General features: G+C 37.9%; 1 protein-coding gene across 2 annotated transcripts in view; it reads left to right on the forward strand.

Annotated features, from left to right (window-relative positions):
- CPNE4 (copine 4) overlaps positions 1–14,572 on the forward strand; it is a 672,331-nt gene that overhangs the window by 533,186 nt on the left and 124,573 nt on the right. For both annotated transcript variants that reach the window (XM_042956642.1, XM_015539940.2), the window contains 2 exons: positions 3,445–3,516; positions 9,009–9,083. In XM_042956642.1, coding sequence (XP_042812576.1) covers positions 3,445–3,516; positions 9,009–9,083 — 147 coding nt within the window. The remainder of the gene's footprint in view (positions 1–3,444; positions 3,517–9,008; positions 9,084–14,572) is intronic.

Here is a 14,572-nt window from a genome sequence, read left to right on the forward strand (position 1 = left end):
ATGTGGATGAAACAATGAGAATGGAGTATTTCTTTTAAATTTATTTATTTATTTATTTATTTTATTTATTTTTGAGAGAGAGAGAGAGAGAGAGACAGAGAGAGACAGAGAGAGACAGAGTGTGAGCAGGGGAGGGGCAGAGAGAGGGAGACACAGAATCCGAAGCAGGCTCCAGGCTCTGAGCAGTCAGCACAGAGCCCGACGTGGGGCTCAAACCCATGAACTGTGAGATCATGACCTGAGCTGAAGTCTGACGCTCAACTGACCAAGCCACCCAGGCGCACCTGGACAGAAGTATTTCTGAGGCCAAATTTATTTAGTAAAAGATATGTTGCCTTTCTTTAGTCAGGTGTTGGCCTGGCTGCTACTTACCAGTGACCCTTGTCAATTATTCGTGTGTTTCCACTATTCCTCCTTGCTGAAAACCCCCTGGAGAGAAACTACAAAGTCTTCCTAATGTCCCTTTGCTGTTTGTTTTCCTGTGTTTCCTCTGTGTTTTGGTTCATCTCAAGTTCAAGAATGAGGTCTACATTTTTCTAGGAAATTGTAGCTTTTCTAAAACAAGTAATAAGCTGTGAATGGCAGAGGGAGAGGAGATAATTTTGGCTATGAACCACTGGAACCTTCTTAATGAGTAGAGTGAAAAAGATGAGGAATTTAGATTTAGAAGTAACTATAAGAAGGAATGCCAATTCTTTATCATCTGAAATTTTTTTCACGTCATTTTATAGATAGCCAGCTGTGAATTAAAAAAAAACAACAACCTATGTTCTTAATCATTATGCTACACCCCCCTTAACCAAGACCAATATCTTCAGATTACTTCATTCTTAAGGTTTAACTTGATTATTTCTTTTTTTTTAATGTGTATTTATTTTTGAGACAGAGAGAGAGAGAGAGAAAGAGAGAGAGAGAGAAAGCACAAGGGGGGGAGGGGCAGAGAGAGAGAGAGGGAGACACAGAATCTGAAGCAGGCTCCAGGCTCTGAGCTGTCAGCACAGAGCCTGATGCGGAGCTTGAACTCACAAACCGCGAGATCATGACCTGAGTGGAAGTCAGACGCTTAACCAACTGAGCCACCCAGGTGCCCCTAACTTGATTATTTCTTTACAGTCTTCTTCATGTTTACATATTGAGGGTTAAATTCACAAATATGAGATCAAGGGCTTAAAAGCAAACACATAAAGTGAAAATCCAGGAGTGAAAATTTTCTGAATCTGTTTCATGAATTTACTTACCAGCTACGGCTCGACATCAGTTTCTGAAGTCAGAGCCATGTTCAAATCCCTGCCACACTAACTCTAAGGACTGTGTCCTTGGAAAAGTTACTTAAACTTTCTGTGTCCTATTTTCCTCATGTAGAAAAGGAAACTAACAATCCCAAATTTGTAAGCATATAAAATTAGCAATAAAGTGACCACTAAAACAGAAACCTTAATCAATTTCTCATTTCCTGAAGATTCTATTCTATCTCTCTGCCTCACTTTATCACCAAATTTACTGAAAGATTTGTCTTCATATGTTTGCCCCATTTCCTTCCCTCTTCATCTCTTCTTCAACCTACTTCAATCTATTTTCTGCTCCAAACCTGAACACAATGAAGCGTAAGTAAATATTTGGGGAATGTGTACTCCTTAAAATGGGAGCTCCCATTGCGGTCATCATCATCATCACCATCATCATCATCATCACCATCAAGCACCAGATGGTTTCCTAAAGAAATACTCTTTCCTCTTCAAATCATAGTCAGTTGAGAATCAGGATATTTTTATTTATTTATTTATTTTGAGAGAGAGAGAGAGAGAGAGCGCAAGGGAGGGTAGAGAGAGAGGGAGAGAAAGAATCCCAAGCAGGCTCCACACTGTCAGCACAGAGCCCAATGTGGGGCTCAAATCCACGAACCATGAGATCATGACCTGAGCCAAAGTCAAGAGTTGGACACTTAACTGACTGAACCACCCAGGAGCCCCAAGAATCAGGATCTTTAAATCTGCTTGGCTTAGGAAAGTTCTATGATTTTTTTTTTAATTTAACACAAGCACATTCAGTATTTTCATTGCTCTAAGACAGAGACAAAAATATCTAAGGATGTCAGAGAATGGGTTTGTCTCCTTGCTTTTTATAGTGATCTCCTTTCTTATTCTGTAAATAATGTGTATATGTATGTTGTTCCCTGTTGCTACATAAAAAATTATCCTAAAACTTGACAGCTGAAACAAGCATTAATCTCACAGAATCAGGGAAGAGTGTAGCTGTGTCCTCTGGATCAGGGTCTCTCACAAGGCTGCTGTCAAGGTGCAGTTATCTCAAGGCTCAACTTAGGGGAGGACCTGCTTCAAGCTCATCATGGGCCTGTTGGCAGACTTCTGGTTCTTACTGGCTGTTGACTGGAAACATCAATTCCTTGCCACATGGGCTGTTCTGTAGGGCTACTCACAACATAGTAACTTGCTCCCCCCAGGGCCAGGGCTCTGAGAAGAATAAGAGATGATGATCAAGAAGGAAGTGACATTCATTTTGTAACCTAATCCCAGAAGGGATACTCCATCACTTTTGTGGTATTCTATTCATTAGAAGCAAGTTATTAGATCTATCCCATGCTCAAAGAGAGAGAATTGCACAATGGCATGAATAGGACTGTTGGGAGCCGTCTTAGGTAGAGCTGCTTACCAAAAAGTATGACTTTGTTCTCCCTTAGCAAAAGCACAGCTTTCATTTGATTCTTTTAAACCTCTTCTCTTTTGGGAATCATGGGTTCCATATCCATCAGGTCTTCAATGCCTTGCCATACTTTTTTTTTTTTTTCAAAAAAAGGAAGTAAGAGGGGGATGTGACATGTTCTGCTAAAAATAGCTCCCAATATAATGGCAACTTTGGTTGTCATGACATGTTGTGCATTGATACTGAATTATGAAGAGGACTCCAATGACTCCTAGTGGTTTTCTGAGCATCAGTTTCCTAATGACTGACTTTATAGCTTCCTAAAGAATATATTAAAAACAGAACTCTAGAGATTATAGATACAGAAGATGTATATTTAGACCTTGAGTTTCTTTTCCTCCCTGTAGCCCATCACCCACTTTGCACAGAGGTTTTAGTGCTAATTTGAGATCATTCTGAAACTTTATCTGCTTTATCATAAAATGCATATCCAACATTTTCTATCTAATTTGGTGGTAAACGTTTCAGGAACAATTAAGTCACCTCTGAATTAACTGAATAATCTGTAATTTCTCATGCCCTCACTCTCTTACATCACATGCCATAAGAAGAAAGAAAGAAGAACCTGTATTTAGGAGAGGCTTATGGAAAAATCTTAGAAAATAAACAGATACAGTGTTATAATTTCAAGTAGAGTTGTGAATGCAGAATTTTGTAAAGGAAAAACTAAAAAGTAGACATTCATATAACTAATATCTTCACCTTTTGTTTTCTTTTGTGCAGATCGTTTCCCAGAGAAAACTGTCTAAATCCTTGTTGAAGCATGGGAACACAGCAGGGAAATCCTCCATCACGGTAAGCCCTCCCTTAGCAGCTCTCTGTCTTGGTGCTTAGATGGTGTTCGCTGGTCCAAACCTGCAGTGAGAAGCAGACTCTCTGCCCATTGGGGTTGATGCCACAACTGCCCAGCTGTCCAAGTCACCCCCATCCTTCTTGTTCCTTTTTTCTTATTTATCCTTCTTTCCCATATAATTTTGACCCTTCCACCCCTAGGAAAAAGGAATAGAATAAGGATTTGAAAGTGAGGCCATTCACTTTTATTAAGCACTTCTGCAGTTAATATATAGGTTTTAGTGGAGAACAAAAATGGAGTTGTCAATGACATTAAGAATATAGAATTGTCTGGGGTTTTCAAATGATCAAACTACCTATCCCTGCTTCTCATTTTTTTGAGAATTAAAAATCTGCTCTGATGATGGTTAGTCCAAGGTTAGATTTGTTGCTAAGGACCAGAGAACCCAGCATTTAGCCCTCCTCTTTAATATAATAGTTTGGATTTATGTTATCGTTTTTGGTGGCCATTAACCACATGTGATTATTTAAACTTAAATAAAACTATTCAAAATTAAATAAAAGAAAATATCCATACCTTACACTAACCATGTATCAAGTGTTCATATATATCATAGCCAATATTTACATGTGGCTATGAATCTGGGGAGGGAAACAGAGATTCAGGAGGCACGGAGATCCCCCAACAAACTCAAGCCAAGGAGGTCCACACCAAGACACATAGTAATTACAATGGAAAAAAATAGGGATAAAGAAAGAATTTTAAAGGTTGCAAGAAAAGGCAGTTACATATGAAAGAAACACCATAAGGCTATCAGCTGATTTTTCAGCAGAAACGTTGTAGGCCAGAAGGGAGTAGCATGATATATTCAAAGTGCTAAAAGGGAAAAATTTGCAGCCAGGAATACTCTATCCAACAAGGCTACCATTCAGAATAGGAGAGATAAAGAGTTTCCCAGACAAATAAAAATTAAAAGAATTCATGACCACTAAACCAGCCCTACAAGAAATGTTAAGGGGGATTCTGTGAGTGCAAAATAAAACCCATAAGTAAGAGTAAGAAAAATAGCACAAAAGCCGAAAAATTAAGTGTGTCTGTAAAAATCAGTCAAGAGAAGCACAAGATAAAAGGATATAAAATATGGTACCAAATATCTGAAATGTGGAGAGGAAAAGAATGAAGAATGAGTTCAAAATTAAGGGACCATTAGCGTGATATAGACTGCTATATGCAGAAGATGTTATATATAAACTGAATGGTAACCACAAATCAAAAAACAGTAATAGATATGCAAAAAAAATAAAAAGTAAGGAATCCAAGTATTTTACTAGAGAAAACTAATCATGAGATAAAGAACAAGAGAATAAAGGAATAGAGAGGAACTATAAAAACAACCATAAAAAAGGTAACAAAATGGCAATAATTACTTTGAATGTAGATGTACCAAATACTCCAATCAAAAGACATAGAGTGACAGAATAGACTTAAAAAAAGAGAGAGAGAGACCCATCTATATTCTGCCTACAAGATATTTATTTCATACCTAAAGACACATACAGACTCAAAGTGAAAGGATGGAAAACATTTATCACGTAAGTGGAAATAAAATGAAAGCCAGGGTAGCAATACTTGGAAAAAATATTGAAAAAATAGATTTTAAAATAAAGGCTGTAACAAGGGACAAAAAAGGACACTTTAGAGTCATAAACAGTACAATCCAACAATCATGTCCACTCTCATCACAGTTATTTAACATAGCGCTGGAAGTCCTAGCCACAGCAGTCAGACAAGAGGAATGAATAAAAGGCATCCAAATTGGTAAGGAAGAAGTAAAACTTCCACTATTTGCAGATGACGTGATACTCTATAAAGAAAACCCTAAACACTCCACCAAAAAGCTACTAGAACTGATCAATGAATTTAGTAAGATTGCAGGATACAAAATTAATGTACAGAAATCCATGGCATTTTTATATACAGAAATAAAACAACGGAAAGAGAAATTAAGAAAGCAATCCTATTTAATATGGCACCAAAGATAATCAAATACCTAGGAATAAACTTAGCTAAGGAGGTGAAAGACCTGTACTCTGAAAACTATGAAATATTGATGAAAGAAATTGAACATGACACAAACGAGTGGAAAGATACTCCAATGTCATGAATCAGAAGAATAAATATTGTTAAAATATCTATACTACCTAAAGCAATCAGCACATTCAATGCAATCCCATCAAAATACCAACATTTTTCACAGAACTAGAATAAACAATCCTAAAATTCATATGGAACCATGGAAGACCCCAAATAGCCAAAAAAATCTTGAAAAAGAAAAACAAAGGTGGAGGTGTCACAATTCCAGATTTCAAGTTATACTACAAAGCTTTAGTAATCAAAACAGTATGGTATTGGCATAAAAATAGTCACATAGAACAATGCAATAGAATAGAAAGACCAGAAATATACCCACGTTTATATGGTCAATTAACCTTTGACAAAGGAAGAAAGAATATGCAATGAGAAAAAAGATGGCCTCTTAGACAAATGGTGTTGGGGAAATTGGATGGCTACATACAAAAGAATGAAACTGGACTACTGGCGTACACCATACAGAAAAATAAATTCAAAACAGATTAAGGACCTAAATGTAAGACCTAAAACTAATAATCCTAAAAGAGCATAGGCAGTAATTTCTCCAACATTGGACATAGCAACTTTTTTCTAGATATTTTTCCTGAGTCAAGGGAAACAAAAGCAAAAATAAACTATTGAGACTACATCAAAATAAAATGCTTCTACACAGCAAAGGAAATAATCAACAAAACTAAAAGACATTCTAATGAATGGGAGAAGATATTTGCAAATGACATCTCTCATAAAGGGTTAGTATCCAAAATATATAAAGAACTTATACAACTCAACACCCTAAAAACAAATAATCCAATTAAAAATAGGCAGAGTACACGAACAAACGGTTCTCCAGAGAGGACATACAAATGACCAACAGACACATGAAAAGATGCCCAATGTCACTCATCATCAGGGAAATGCAAATCAAAACTACAATGAGATATCACCTCATACATGTCAGAATGGCTAAAATCAAAAACACAAGAAACAAGTGTTGGTGAGGATGTGGAGAGAAGCCTCATGCATTGTTGGTGGGAGTGCAAGCTTGTGTAGCCACTGTAGAAGAGTATAGGGGTTCCTCAAAAAGTTAAAAATGGAATTACCCTATGATCCAGTAATTGCACTACTGGGTATTTACCCAAAGAATTCAAAAACACTAATTTGAAGGGATACAAGCATCCCTATATTTATTGCTGCATTATTTACAATAGCCAAGATATGGAAACAGCTAAAGTATTCATCCACAGATGAATGGATAAAGAAGATGTGGTATCTGTATATACAATGGAATATTATTCAGCCATAAAAAGAATGAAATCTTGCCATTGGCAAGAACATGGATGGAGCTAGAGAGTATAATGTTAAATGAAATAAGCCAATCAGAGAAAGGTAAATACCATATGATCTTACTTATATATGGAATTTAGGAAACAAAACAAGCAAAGGAAAAGATTTTTTTTTAAAGGAGAGAGAGACAAAATAAGAAATAGATTCTTAACTATAGAGAACTGATGGTTACCAGAGGGGAGGTGGTGTGGGGATGGGTGAAATAGGTGAGGGGGATTAAAGAGCAGTTATCATGATGAACACCAAGTAATATATAGAACTGTTGTATCATTGTACTATACACCTGCAACTAATATAACATGTTATGTGAAACGGCTGGAATTTTTTTAAAAATTAATAAAAAATAATTACACATGGCTATCAGCTACTGTATTGGATAGTGCAGATTACAGAACATTTCTGTCATCACATAGTGTTCAATTGGGCAATACTGGAAGTATTTCTAAATAAAACCTTAAATTTTCTTTTTTTTTTTTTTAGAATTTTATTTTTTTATTTGTTTTTTAATATATGAAATTTATTGTCAAATTGGTTTCCATACAACACCCAGTGCTCATCCCAAAAGGTGCCCTCCTCAATACCCATCACCCCTCCTCCCCTCCCTCCCACCCCCCATCAACCCTCAGTTTGTTCTCAGTTTTTAAGAGTCTCTTATGCTTTGGCTCTCTCCCACTCTAACCTCTTTTTTTTTTTTTCCTTCCCCTCCCCCATGGGTTTCTGTTAAGTTTCTCAGGATCCACATAAGAGTGAACACATATGGTATCTGTCTTTCTCTGTATGGCTTATTTCACTTAGCATCACACTCTCCAGTTCCATCCACGTTGCTACAAAAGGCCATATTTCATTCTTTCTCATTACCACCTAGTATTCCATTGTGTATATAACCCACAATTTCTTTATCCATTCGTCAGTTGATGGACATTTAGGCTCTTTTCACAATTTGGCTATTGTTGAGAGTGCTGCTATAAACATTGGGGTACAAGTGCCCCTATGCATCAATACTCCTGTATCCCTTGGGTAAATTCCTAGCAGTGCTATTGCTGGGTCATAAGGTAGGTCTATTTTTAACTTTCTGAGGAACCTCCACACTGCTTTCCAGAGTGGCTGCACCAATTTGCATTCCCACCAACAGTGCAAGAGGGTTCCTGTTTCTCCACATCCTCTCCAGCATCTATAGTCTCCTGATTTGTTCATTTTGGCCACTCTGACTGGCGTGAGGTGATATCTGAGTGTTTCTCTACCTTTCTCAAGGGCTCTAAAACAAGATGCCAAAGTTTCAAATACTAGAGTACTTAAAGTCTAGTATTTGAAACTTTGGCATCTTGTTTTAGAGCCCTTGAGAAAGGTAGAGAAAGTGTTCTAATCATTTAGTTGTGGGGACAAAAGAAAAAGAAAAGGTAGAATGACTTACCAGGAGAATCTGAATTGCTAGGGAGGTAAATTGCCAGGAGGCAAACCTCCTGAGTTCCTTTGAACATTCCTTTTTAACTTGAAAGTGACTGATTCCCTTTTCAAAAATTTTAAGCCATTTTTTAAGGGAAAAATTCAAAAGGATTCCCTGTGATTTAAGTTATGACCATTCTCACAAGCACTTACCTGAGTTTGTTGCTTGAATATTTTAAATGATACATTCATGTCAAAGTTTTTTTTTTTAACTTCTTGGTTCAATTCCATACAAATGATTCAAAGGGTCTTTGAAGACCCCATTGTTGCTCTAAAAAGCCATGAATCCAAAGGCTCACTTGCAAAGCCCACAGTCCCAGAGAAGCTTTGGGATATTAAATCCAGGTATGAGATTTACCTTTGTTCTTTCCCAGGAGAACAACCCCTCATCTTGCCATCTTTACTTTAAGACATCTTAGAGATCTTCTTCCTTCACTCATCTCAAAGATATTTAATCTCCTTCTTAATTTTAAATATTTAAATACTTCTCTTAATCTGGGATCCTTGGAGTAGAACAATGGCTTCAACAGCTTCTGGAAAACACTTGAAAATATGTGAAAATTTTTTCCTTTAGGTGATTGCTGAAGAATTATCTGGCAATGATGACTACGTTGAACTTGCATTCAATGCACGGAAATTGGATGACAAGGTAAAGTGCTGGGTGTTAACCTAACTGAAGAAAGTAATAAGGCTAACATACAAAGTTTAATCAGATTTTCCCCTGAAGCTGTTTTCTCCCTTTCCCACATTATTAAACAGATCAAAGATTTCACAGAGGTCTGCAAAGTAAGACTTCCCCAAATTTTAGAAGCAGTTCATGAGAAGTGGGAGGGACTATAATTAAAAGAAGACAATTTTGTTACACCTAGGCTTCATTTGTTCCCAAATGTCACAGGTCAATGTGCACAGATAAATATGGTTTAAGCCCCATTGTTAGGAAAATTTTCATAAGAAAAAAGAAGACGTGAAAGGGAGGAAAAGTGACTTTCATTAAGCACCTATGTTTTCCAGGAACAGGGTTAAGAGCTTTTTTTTTTTAAGTTTATTTATTTATTTTGAGACACAGAGAGAGTGCATGTGAGGGGTGGGGAGGGGCAGAGAGAGGGGGACTGAAAAAATCCCAAGCAGTCTCCATGCTGTCGGCACAGAGACCGACTTGGGGCTCCATCTCACAAACCGAGAGATCATGATCTGAACTGAAATCAAGAGTCAGATGCTTAACTAACTGAGCCACCTACGCACCCCTAGAGCTTTTCATGCATTATCACATTTGATCATTCTTACAGCTCCCATGTAACAGGCATTATTAACTTTTGCTTTGCAGATGAGGAATCAGATTCAAAGATGAAATAACTTAAGGTCATTCCATGTGTTAGTCCAGATAATCCAAGAAACAGACACCAAGACAGGCTTAAATACCCAAGGATTTTATTAGGAAAATGCTTGTGTAGGGAACATAGGGAGGAAGTTTGCAGACCGCAATGCAAGTCTTACCATAACTAAAGGAGAGAGGGAGAGAGGGAGAGAAGAGCAGGTGGCAGTGTCCTAGAATGCCATTCAGTCTAAGGAAGCGTCAGCGAAGCCATCAGGGAGTCCTGGGGCCAATATTGACCAGCAGAAAAGTTTCATGTCTCCCATGCCTGCCTTAATATCCCCTACACATGCAGGCACTGGCTGGGAGCAGCCCATGGGAAGCCTGGCCTTGGTGCAAGTGCAGAGATGTATTTCAGGGCACAGTGGCTGGGGCCCTTGGTCAGTTACATTCCCTGTAGTGGGAGGTCTGTAAAGCAGTTCTCTTGGCCAACATATCCTGCTAGTAAATTGTAAAACTGAGGATTCATTTCCATGTCGGTTACATGGGAGTCTGACTCCCGTCTGTGTTCTCTATTGTATCTCACAATTTTTACCCAATCATAAGCCATGTTAGTCTTGTATATACAGAAAAAGTTCCTTAGTTTCCACCCATCAAAAAGGGTGGGGGGGGGTGTCCTTTCCAACCTCACCATATTTTTATGATCTCCCTCCAACCGTATCTTTAAGTCAAAAAAACACATCACATTAATAAATGTATGCACAAAGGATTCCATTTTCCTAGAGCACAACTAGAGAACAGGGGATTTTTAGAAGTGGCACCACTTTTTCAAACACTTGCTTATAGGCATTAGGCTGAAAAAGGTAAACCAATGTCTCAAGCAATTCCTTAAAGTCTTAGGCAGCTTATATCCTGGCGTATCTCATTCACTTTCACCTATGAACAGTACTCAGCCCATTTATACACTCATTAGCTCATTCTTGTATTTGTTCATTCTCCATTCATCATTCATTCACAAATCTTTGCTGCATGCTTGTTATGCATTAGATGGTGGGAAAAGACATTCTTTAAACATTCTCATACCCACAACCTGGAATTCACTGTCTAAGTGAAACATAAATTTAAACAACAAATGGTATAAATAATACTATAGCCATGACGGGATGTGATAGGTAATGTATAATCAGAGTGTCTGGAGAAGGTCAATTCATTCTGCCTAGGGACATCAGAAAAGACTCTATACTTATGAATGGATGATATTTGGATGTCTTTAGTGTCCTGAGTAGATTGTGTGAAACTTTCGAGAACTGCTACTTTCTGCCATTAGCATGAACTGGGTGCTGGAAACTGCAGTGTGCATTGATGTCACTTGGACGTAAGCTTTTAATCTTAAGTTCCTAATGGCTATTATGCTCTTTCCTTTCCCATCATCTCCCCAGGTTTTGGAATAATTCACCAAATTTCTTTGTAGTATCTTTCCTGATGCCATTATAAGCCACTGGGTCAGTGTGTAGCAGTTTTAAGCTGCTCAGTTAATGGCTTATAATGGCTTCTTTCTACTTAATAGTCTCTTAAGCACCTCTAGTCCACTTTCTAACTGACTTATGTTATAGTGCAAGAGGACTTGGGGGTTTGTTAGTGGGCCCATTAGCTCTGAGGTGTTTGAACAGCTTCCCTTCATTTGAATGAGCACTGGCTCACAAAACTGAAAAAATCTCATGTAGCACTTAATTTGGTTCTAGGTGGCCATTCCCACCTTTGTCTGGGTTGATTATCTAAGGCCCTGGTCACTGCTGAGCCTCAGTGCCCCAGTGATGTAGACTCCAGATCCTTCAAATTATGGTGGTATCTAGCCCAGACTCCTTAGTAATCCAAAGAGGAGAAGGCTGAGGCCATTGCTCCTCTTTGGACTGGAAGGTGAATGGTCTTAGGTGGAAAAAGGGGAAAGTTGTAGAATTAAGGAGCTCTAAGATGATACCATGAAGATCACCTCATGCAACCTCTTCAGGAAACCAAGGCTCAGCAAGGTCTGGTGACTTATCCAGATACTACTACTCCGCTGGTTATGTATTGCTGCAAAGCAAACCACCTCAACACCTAGTGACTTAACTCTTCTATTACATGTTATGATTTTGAGGGTCAGAAATTCAGGCATGGTTCAATGGGGCAATTCTTCTGCTTCTTATGATGTTGACAGAAGCCATACAGCAATACTCAGCTAGGGGAGGAGCTTGTCTGGAGAGCTCAGTCTAGCTTTACTCACATGCCTGGCACATGGAATGGCTGAAAGGCTGGGTTCAGCTGGGTTGGTCAGCCAGCATGCCTACATAGTAGTCTTGGGTTAGGCACATTTCCCACATGGTGGCTGGCTCTTCCCAGAGAAAGCATCCCAGGAGAACAGAAAAGCTCAGTGGCATTTTTATGACTTAGCCTTGGAAGTCATGCAGCATCACGTCTGTTGCATTGTGTTAGTTCTATGTAGGTCATAAGGCCTGCCCAGAATCAAAGAGAGGGGAGTTAGACTGCACACTCTGATGGGGGAGTGGCAAAGTTGTACTGTAGAAAAGCATGTGGACAGTGGACATGGTGGTAGCCATCTTTGGAAAATGCAATTTGCCACAGTATTTTTGTGATAGAATCAGAATAAGATAATACAATTATTTCATGTCACAGCAAGAAAAATAGTTCCCAGAGTTTATCAAGGAGAATCTCCTTCTTGCTTTTAGCATTACCTACATAACCTACATGTTAGCAGTTAAACTTAACTATTAATTGAGAAAATGTATCATGACTAAAAGCCACTAAGATAAATAAAGGTCTTAATTTTTTAATTGTGTTAATTAGTATCATGAGAGCAACTAATTTCTACATATACTTGAAAGTTTTCAATATGAATATGTGGGGAAAATATGCTGTATCCAATTCAGACAATGCTTATAGGTCATCTGGATCCCCAGGCCCCTGTAATACTCTGGTAACCTTCTGATACCCAAATGCGTCAGGTAGAAAGCCTCTGATCTAATGTCATTGTCCTCATCTGTAAAAGAGAAGATGTGAAATGACTTACCCAAGGCTACACACACACACACACACACACACACACACACACACACACACACACAGTCACTGACAGAGAGGGATTCAATCAGGTTGCCTATCTAAAATCCAAATTTTTCTTCAGGACTTAGGGCAAATGAATATAAGTTGAATTGGTCTCTAGATGTGGAGAACTTGGTATTTCAGGGAAATAGAACCAGGGAGGAGGGAGGTGAAGGTATGCTGTAGGCAGCTGTCCTCAAAGTGTGGTTCAAGGTCCAAAGACCGTTTCAGGGGAATGCATGAGGTCAAAACTGTTTTCATAATAATACTAAGGTATTATTTTCATTCTTCACTCTCATTCATTCACATGTGTACAATGGTTTTCTGGAAGTGGCATGATGTCTAATATCACAACAGATTGAATGCAAAAACAGATATGAGAATCCTTCTATTAATAGAAGGATTAATAGAATGCCTATTAATAGAATGCCTTCTATTAAGCCATTAAGTCATTAAACTGATTTGCAAAAATGTAAAATAATGCCACTTTTCTGACTATTTTTTAAATTTAGAAAATGCAGTTGTTTTCCACTAAAATGCTATTTTTGTTATGATGTACTGGGTTTATTTTTATTATTTTTAAAATGATGCAGCAAATGAATATTTTTTAAATTTCAGTTTTAGTTTATAATAGGGTAAATGCCAATAGATATAATCCACATAAACAAAAGCTCCTTGAGGTCCTCAATAATTTTTAAGAATGTAAAGGGGTTTTAAGACCAAAGAGTTTGAGAACTGCTATTGTAGGTATACCAGTGAGCACTAAGTACTTTGCAAATCACAATGACAGAGAAATTCCCCTTTTCTTTTGATAGAAACAGTCACTTAACTTGCATTTCCAGCGAATCAGCAGCCATCTACCTAAGATCGAAATCCAGAGTCCTTGAAATCTGAGAGGTAGTCTTCAATGACAACCACACATAAAATAGATTAGGTTTGCAAGAAATAACTTATTTATCTAACGTTAATGCAATTCACTTAATGGAGAGGTAGGTGTTCTAATTTCTAAAGTACATTTAGTACATTAGCAGCTAGTTGGCAATTAATCTAATAAGTAAGTAGAGATAGGAATGTAATCACTTTAGAACATTCAAGCCAACAAAGAGTATTCTTTCTCTTTTTCCTGAGAAAGTATTCATGTTGGTATGCTGGAACTAATTCTCTCACTACTGATCCCCACATCTGTAGCAGTACTCATTGTAAACTCCATTTTTAGTGTTCCCAAGATGCTAGATTGATGGGTTGCTGAATAAATAAACACATATGTCTCTAAAGCAGAGGTTGGCAAACTTTTTCTATAAAGGACCAGATGGTAAATATTTTAGACTTTGCAGGCCAGATAGTCTCTGCCCCAGCTACTCAGCTCTGCTTCTCAAGCATGGACACAGCCATAGACAATACGTAAATGAATATGTCAGCCTTCCAGTAAAACTTTATTTACAAAAACAAGCTGTGGGCCAGATTTAGGCCACACACCATAGTTTGCCAACCCCTGTTCTAAAGCAACATTAAATCTCTACCTGCTGGGCTGCGATTTTACTATGTTCAAGTATGCTGCCTGAAAACTAACCTAGCCTGAGTTGATGACAGCAAGTTATAATTAATGACTTAAGTGTCAGGTATCTAACCTACATTATCTCCAAAACTCAAAAACATATTCCTAAAGGTGGATGTTATTATTTACATTTTACAGATGAAGCATAATAAGGTTAAATAGTTTGTCCAAA

Source organism: Panthera tigris, chromosome C2, assembly GCF_018350195.1.
Source record: "Panthera tigris isolate Pti1 chromosome C2, P.tigris_Pti1_mat1.1, whole genome shotgun sequence".
Lineage (NCBI taxonomy): Eukaryota > Metazoa > Chordata > Mammalia > Carnivora > Felidae > Panthera > Panthera tigris.